This window comes from Mustelus asterias, chromosome 10 (genome assembly GCF_964213995.1).
Source record: "Mustelus asterias chromosome 10, sMusAst1.hap1.1, whole genome shotgun sequence".
Classification (NCBI taxonomy): Eukaryota; Metazoa; Chordata; class Chondrichthyes; order Carcharhiniformes; family Triakidae; genus Mustelus; species Mustelus asterias.
Genome location: NC_135810.1, coordinates 14,715,658 through 14,724,271, shown reverse-complemented (window position 1 = coordinate 14,724,271; position 8,614 = coordinate 14,715,658). Strand labels below are relative to the sequence as shown.

The window sequence follows — 8,614 nt, the reverse complement described above, 5'->3', positions numbered from 1 at the left end:
TGTCCCATGATCATATTATAAAGTAGTTGTGTTCTATGTTATGAATCAAGCACTGCTAGGAGTTGTTTTGTTTTTGAATGTATTTCTTATCAATAAAAAATTTGGTGTGGCGCGAGCAAATTTTTATTCCGAAAGTGCAGCCCAGCGAAAAAAGTTTGGGAACCACTGACTCAGTGAAACTCAGTAAGAGTTTTAACAACACCAGGTTAAAGTCCAAATGGGTTTATTTGGTAGCAAATGCCATTAGCTTTCGGAGTGCTGCTCCTTCGTCAGATGGAGTGGATATCTGCTCCCAAACAAGGCCTGATGTGGAGATGCCGACGTTGGACTGGGGTGAACACAGTAAGAAGTCTCACAACACCAGGTTAAAGTCCAACAGGTTTATTTGGTAGCAAATACCATAAGCTTTCGGAGCGCAGCTCCTTCGTCAGATTGAGTGGAGTGCACAGAGAACATACAGAGACACAAAATAAATTTACAGAATATTGATTAGAATGCGAATCTTTACAGCTAATCGAGTCTTAAAAACTGACAGTGAAACTGACAGTGAAAAGTGAAACTGACAGGACAGGCAGAAGTGATCAAAGCCAATTGTTACATACCCATTATTTGATCCTGATGGATGCAAACAAAAGTTTATTTAAAAAAAGAGTCACATTGCACATTACCTTGATGCCTGAAATCCCAAGAGGTTTTGGGATAAGAAATGATGAGTACGGAATGTTGACTGATCAGTGTGGATTGTGAACTGAAGCCTTGCTTCCCCTACACTGAGCGGGGCAGTCAGTGTCATTGCGAAGGCAGTCGGCGCAGCCAGCGGGGCTGGGAGGACCGCGGAGGTCCTCCGAAGCTGACCGGCCGATCCCGGCGTGCAGCGCGCCCTCCCATCCCCTCCCCCCGCCCCCCCCGTGTCAGAACGGCGGATTCAAGATGGCAGCGTCGTCGGCTTGGAGTCGGAGGAGCGGCCGAGAGCGCGGAGAGACGGGCAGCTGAGCGCCGTGACCCCCCTTTCACAGACACACACCGACAGCCGCCCCCATCCCGTTAACTCCCCCCTCTGCAGCGGGCGGGCGCTTCTCCCCGGGATTGCGAAGGGATGTGGAGATCCGGAGCGGCCATTTGAGAATCTAGAAGGGGAGAGAAGCCTCACCGGGCTTGAGGGGAGGGAGGAGGCCTTCCCTCTTAATCGGTGGTCGCCCGCCTCTGTTTACTGGGGGACCCCCGGTGGGGGGGGGGAGGAGGAGGGGGGGAGAGAGGGTTTGAGAAGCCGCTCAGCCCCTCTTCCCCCCTCCTTTCCCCCTTCAGCCCGGAGGATGATGTGTTCGGCTCCATCTCCTCACACTCCCGCCGCCGCCGCAGCCGCCGCCTCCTTCTCCTGCACCTCACACACGGAGTCCGGTTACCCGCCCGCCGCCGCCTCTTCCTCCTCCCTCTACACCGACTCGTTGCTCTTCCCGGCTCCCGATCCCCGGATTGCTGCTGCTGGAGGAGGAGGAGGGATGGAGACTGCCGCCGGCCGGGTCCAGCACCAGCTGCTGTCAGGGAAACTGCTCGGGAACAAGTACCAGCGGCTCTTCGCAGCCGCCCTGGACACCCAACACAGCAGGTAAAAAAAACCCCACTCAGCATCGGATACAAATGGTACGATGCGAGAAACACATGCACAACAACCGTTTGCAGAAATTGCTACCTCACCAATACTATTTTGCAAAAAAGCATTGTTTCTCGGTGCACAATAGAAAACATTTGCACGTTTGTCAGCGTAACCTGCTCTGTCCTGTTCAGGTCAGATTTGGGTGAGATATTGTACTGGTGAATCCAGGGGATTTTCACAGTAACTTCATTGCAGTGTTAATGTAAACCTACTTGTGACACTAATACTTTAACTTAATCGGCATTAGAACTCTTGAGCTTGTCAAGGTTTACAATCACTGGGATGCATTTGCACCGTGAACACTGGGCCTTGATATTTTTTATTCTGTTTTAAAATGACACGCTGCTGGTTAGCTCGTCGACGGGGCCCAGCACAACGTGTTGGCTTGGCTGTCAAAGTGCATGCAGTCTTAGTCGGTTTTTGTTTCACCAGACGGGGAGCTGGTGATACTTCACCTCGGGGGTGTGTGGGGGCCGGACTGGGTCACCCTTTCTTCAGTCTGGGTGCCCAAACCCAGGGGTGACTGACAGCCTTTTTGTAGCCTCTTGTGCACGACGTGTTCTTGCAGAGAAATGTGAGGCGTTGCCTTGAGGGTTCAGCCAGTGATGCCAAGTTCCTTTCTTAGTATTGCGGGTTGGGAGGTGGAGGTTATGTAAATTGTCTGTGGCAAGAATATTGTGCTTTTGTTTATTTAACTTTGCATTTGTAGTTTCGGTTAGTTATTGTTTTGTGTACCCTGAGTGATTTCGCAGGAAGGACAGTAAATCTTTAGGTGACAGCAACACTCGAGAGACGCGTGGAAACGTATTAAAATTTGAGTCCAGGCCCGTGCTGTCAGTGTGTCTCGGTAAAAGTAGGATCATGACCACCTCTTAAACAACAGTGTATGTTAGTGACCGGACGCAATGGTAGAAATACATTTTTAAAAACATCAAATCCTGATCTGCTTTGGATGCAGTCGAGGCCATTTACAGTTGACGTTTGGCGATGGATTTCTCTTTCACTGATCCTAAGGCTTCACTCTTAACACACAATGGGTTGGATAAAGCTTTCCTAATGTTGTGAAATGGTGTTCGGTTAATCACGTGCGTCGTCGAAAACGAAACCTATGGTGCAGGACAATGAAATGATGGAACTGGCTTTCATGTAATATGATCGAATTAACAGCACGTCGTTTTTTCTTGAACAATGTCATTAATACTGGGCAATTTAAATTCATACACTGCATTTGCTCTTGCAATGACGGACCTTTTTATTATTTGCAATATGATGTGGTAACGCCACTGTACGTGAATTACCTAATCCATTTGGACGTTGTGGGGTGGAGCTTTGTTTTTCTCCTATGATTCGACTGCAAATCAGCAGTAAACGCAACAGACAAGGAATGCCCAGAGCTCTCTGCACTGAGATAGCATTGTTTTACTGAACAGTAATGAGTGGAAACACATTGGTACCAACACGTTCTTGTTCAGTAATGTGTTTATTTTTTGGGGGGAGGGGGGTGGCTAAGAATGAGTGCAGACAGTGGATTTGTGGGGTTTCAGCATTTTGTGGAGATATGCAGCTGATTCACACATGCAAGAACCTTCTTGCAAGGCGTTAATATTCGTTGTGATATTCAACAGTATTAACACCTTGTGTGTTGGAATTTTTTTGTTAATGTTGTGTGATTGGTGCAAATGACAAAACGCAGCAGTGCAGAGGAAGATGGTGTTAAGTTGTTAGAATGTGCAAAATAATGATTGGGCATTGTTTGAAAATACTTTTGTTCTACATATTTGAGCTGCCAAGTGTAGAAACTCTGTGGTGTCATGGTTGTATTGGTGACGTCATGTACCAGTTCATGTCTTTCTGAATATTCTAGTTTAAGAATAAACAAATTTTGAACATTGAATACTGTGGTGCATTTGATAAGCCAAATCCCCTTTATAAAATGTAATTTATTTCCACAATGAAGCCAGCTTAAATAGAAAATTTAACTTTTCACTTAAATTGTGAATACAATTGAGATTTGGTGAAAATATTCCAGTCAGTATCACAATGACTGGCTACGTTGTGTGTGTGTTCTACAAAAGATTTGCGATTTCTCATCATTAATGTTGGAACAATGATGCTTTCTTATGGATTACAGTTGTTAGCATGTCATAGGAGAATGACATCTACTGCACAGTTGCTGAATGGCTATTGTCAACATGTGAACCATTGTGTTCCTGTTTACTGCCATGCTGTTTATGTAGCATCTCTGCCTAAGCTATCGAAGTAAGTTTCACAACACCAGGTTAAAGTCCAACAGGTTTATTATTTTGGCTACCAAATAAACCTGTTGGACTTTAACCTGGTGTTGTGAGACTTCTTACTGTGTTTACCCCAGTCCAACGCCGGCATCTCCACATCATAAGCTATCGAAGTAAGTCTTGTATGTAGTAAATACCTCCATGTCATGCAAGTATTTGCAATGCACTGAGTTGTTGAGTTAACACCATCTGTTTTGTCATCTAACATTGTGTACCAACTAGAGAGGGTGCAATATTAGATCTCCTATTAGGAAACGAGTTAGGACAGTGACGGAAGTGTGTGTAAGGGAACACTTTGGTTCCAGTGATCATAACGCCATTAGTTTCAACTTGATCATGGATAAAGATAGCTCTGGTCCTCGGGTTGAGGTTCTAAACTGGAAAAAGGCCAAATTTGAAGAAATGAGAAAGGATCTAAAAAGCGAGGATTGGGACAGGCTGTTCTCTGGCAAGGATGTGATTGGTAAGTGGGAGGCCTTCAAAGGAGAAAGTTTGAGAGTGCAGAGCTTGTATGTTCCTGTCAGGATTAAAGGCAAAGTGAATAAGAATAAGGAACCTTGGTTCTTGAGGGATATTGGAACTCTGATAAGAAGAGAGAGATGTATGACATGTATAGGCAACAGGGAGCAAATAAGATGCCTGAGGAGTATAAAAAGTGCAAGAAACTACTTAAGAAAGAAATCAGGAGGGCTAAAAGAAGACATGGGGTTGCTTTGGCAGACAAGGTGAAGGATAATCCTAAGAGCTTCTACAGGTATATTAAGAGCAAAAGGATAGTAAGGGATAAAATTGGTCCTCGTGAAGATCAGAGTGGCCGGCTATGTATGGAACCAAAAGAAATGGGGGAGATATTAAATGGGTTTTTTGCATCCGTATTTACTAAGGAAACTGGCATGGAGTCTATAGAAATAAGGCAAACCAGTAGGGAGGTCCTGGAACCTATACAGATTAAAGGGGAGGAGGTGCTGCTGTCTTGAGGCAAATCAGAGTAGATAAATCCCCAGGACCGGACAGGGTATTCCCTCGGACCTTGAAGGAGACTAGTGTTGAAATTGCAGGGGCCTGGCAGATATATTTAAAATGTCAGGGTGAGGTGTCGGATGATTGGAGGATAGCTCATGTTGTTCCATTTTAAAAAGGCTCGAAAAGTAATGCGGGAAATTATAGGCCGGTAAGTTTGACGGCAGTAGTAGGTAAATTATTGGAAGGGGTACTAAGAGATAGGATCTACAAATATTTGGATAGACAGGGACTTATTAGGGAGAGTCAAACATGGCTTTGTGTGTGGGAGGTCATGTTCAACCAATCTCTTAGAGTTTTTCGAGGAGGTTACCAGGAAAGTGGATGAAGGGAAGGCAGTGGATGTTGGCTACATGGACTTCAGTAAGGCCTTTGACAAGGTCCCGCATGGGAGGTTAGTTAGGAAGGTTCAGTCACTAGGTATACCTGGAGAGGTAGTAAATTGGATTAGACATTGGCTCAATGGAAGAAGCCAGAGAGTGGTTGTGGAGGATTGCTTCTCTGAGTGGAGGCTTGTGACTAGTGGTGTGCCACAGGGATCAGTGCTGGGTCCATTGTTGTTTGTCATCTATATCAATGATCTGGATGATAATGTGGTAAATTGGATCAGCAAATTTGCTGCTGATACAAAGATTGGAGGTGTAGGTGGACGGTGAGGAAGGTTTTCAAAGCTTGCAGAGTGATTTGGACCAGCTAGAAAAATAGGCTGAAAATGGCAGATGAAGTTTAATGTAGACAAGTGTGAGGTATTGCACTTTGGAAGGACAAACCAAGGTAGAACATACAAGGTAAATGGTAGGACACTGAAGAGTGCAGTAGAACAGAGGGATCTGGGAACACAGATACATAATTCCCTAAAAGTGGCGTCACCGGTAGATAGGGTCGTAAAGAGTGTTTTTGGTACATTGGCCTTTATAAATCAAAGTATTGAGTATAAGAGTTGGAATGTTATGGTGAGGTTGTATAAGACATTGGTGAGGCCGAATTTAGAGTATTGTGTGCAGTTTTGGTCACCTAATTACAGGAAGGATATTAATAAGGTTGAAAGAGTGCAGAGAAGGTTTACAAGGATGTTGCCGGGACTTGAGAAACTGAGTTACGGAGAAAGGTTGAATAGGTTAGGACTTTATTCCCTGGAGTGCAGAAGAATGAGGGGAGATTTGATAGAGGTGTATAAAATTATGATGGGTATAGATAGAGTCAATGCAAGCAGGCTTTTTCCACTGAGGCTAGGGGAGAAAAAAACTAGAGGACATGGGTTAAGGGTGAAGGGGGAAAGGTTTAAAGGGAATATTAGGGGGGGTTTCTTCACCCAGAGAGTGGTGGGAGTGTGGAATGAGCTGTCAGATGAAGTGGTGAATGCGGGCTCACTTTTAACATTTAAGAAAAACTTGGACAGGCACATGGATGAGAGGGGTGTGGAGGGATATGGTCCAGGTGCAGGTCAGTGGGACTAGGCAGAAAAATGGTTCGGCACAGCCAAGAAGGGCCAAAAGGCCTGTTTCTGTGCTGTAATGTTCTATGGTTCTATTGTGCTTTAGTCTGTACATATAGTGGAATATGCAAAACAGACTTATTCAGTTTTTGCAGCATCTGTTCAATTTAGAAATGGGCAGTTTTCTGTAGAATCCTGTGATTTGAGCTAAAGTACTCTGAAATCCTTTTCTCACTGATTTTAAAGGTATTCACTTGTACACAAAAGGTTATAATACAAGGCACTGACTGTTCTTTTAATTTAGCCACATTGTTTGTGACTCCATCTGAAGAACATTTACAGTTCTGTAATGAACTAAGTGTCAAAATATACATGGATAATTGTGCACCCATAGTGAGAGTTAATGAACATGTATGATCCTTTGTTTTTGCTGTAAAGCTGCTTTATTGTCCCAGTTGAGAATAGCAGAATCTTGAGACAAGAAGTTCTGAATACCTAAAGTGTTCTGGATTTTGACTTTGCTAAAAAACCGGTCAAATCAGATTGCAGTAACTGGATCCAAATGAAGGTTACACAGATCACATTTAAATTTGAGCCACAAGATCGAATAAACATATTGCATCTTTTTAATTTTAAAATTAGTGTAATGGATTAATAGTTGGAGATAACGTACTGCAAGTAAACATGCTCCTTTTTGCTTACCATTAATTTAAATGCTCATGCAGAGATTGGTATAGTCCATGCAAAAACTATGACGATCATCAGTTGATAGCCAATATCATGTGATACTCTGTGTTGAAATTTAGTTTGACATATTCAGCTCAAAGTAAACTACCAATAATTTTGCAGTGAGCAAGGAAATATAAATTAAAAAATAAAAACATTGTAAATTTAATTTGGCCATCTGGCTTGATCTATGATAATATATAAACAAGTGGCTTTCCTTGAATATCATAACACCTAATGTTAACTGCCCTCAATACATAACTGCTTGTTTGAGGTGACATTTGTCATCTTGTGATGCAGTGATGAAAAGTGATATTTGCGTAGATGTTAAATGACAATATAGTTTAATTTGATTCTCCTTGACACTTGTTTGCCAATTGAAGAAACTTTACTTTGGTGGAATACTGTTGTGGTTTTCATTTTTATAATTATACATTAGAAAATGATTCATTGAGAAGTGATAATCTGACCTTGTGCTCTACAAGCACAGGCTACTTGTTAGTTTTAATAGATGTTACTCATTTACATGGTGCTTATTGTTTAAAGCAGGATAAAATGATACCAATTTTTGTTCAGTGATTAACTACTAAATAGTTTATATGCAAGCCTTAGAATAGCCAATCTTTGGAAACATTGGATACCAAAATTAGCTGAAATCTTTAAAGATAAAGACTTCCATTTATATAGCGCCTTTCATGATTTCAGAATGTCTCTGCACTTTACAGCCAACAAAATATACTTGAAGTAGAGTTGTTGTTGTAATGTGGGATATATGGCAGCCAGTTTGCCCACTGTAAGCTCCTCAACAGTGATCTAATGATTAGATGACCTGTTTTTGTAATTCTGATCAAGGACACTGGAAAATGTTCCTGCTCTGAAATAATGCCATGGGGTGTTTTACATCCATCTAGAAAGCAGAGAGGTTTCAATTTATTGTCTCATCTGAAAGATGACACCTCTGACAGCTCAGTGCTCCCACAGTCCTGCATTGGAATGTCAGCCTAGATTTTGCACTGGTCATGAATACATATGTAAATGTTGTAAGTAGATTCGCTGGTGGGGAATAGTCAATTTAAAATGTAAAATCTTTGAATTTATGGTTTCATTTGTAACTTGGTGTTTTTGATTTTTGGACAACATCACATCTTTAGAGGGGCATAAAGTTGAACACAGCACAAATAATTCATCCATACTTAAAAGTCTTAGGAGCTTTGACAAAGGGTCATCTGAACTTGAAATATCAGCTATTTTCTCTCCTTACAGATGCTGCCAGACCTGCTGAGATTTTCAGCATTTTCTCTTTTAGTTAGTTTTGGATTCTGCATCACTGAGATGAAGGCAGCATTTGAAATGTTGGTTGAGTGACTAATTTTAGGGCATGAATTAATGTGCTGTATCATTTATATTTATTTCTTTGAAATTTACATGCTAATCTGCTGATTAGATGAACTTGAGATATTTCTATGTCTGCTGGTTGTTGAGTGC

The 8,614-nt window shown here is 42.4% G+C and overlaps 1 protein-coding gene across 24 annotated transcripts in view; it reads left to right on the top strand.

Moving 5' to 3' along the window:
* Positions 1-914: 914 nt before the first annotated feature.
* The window catches only part of mycbp2 (MYC binding protein 2), a 174,870-nt gene continuing 167,170 nt past the window's right edge, over positions 915-8,614 (top strand). For all 24 annotated transcript variants that reach the window (XM_078221613.1, XM_078221603.1, XM_078221597.1 and 21 more), the window contains exon 1: positions 915-1,606. In XM_078221613.1, coding sequence (XP_078077739.1) covers positions 1,314-1,606 — 293 coding nt within the window. In that variant the 5' untranslated portion in view covers positions 915-1,313. The remainder of the gene's footprint in view (positions 1,607-8,614) is intronic.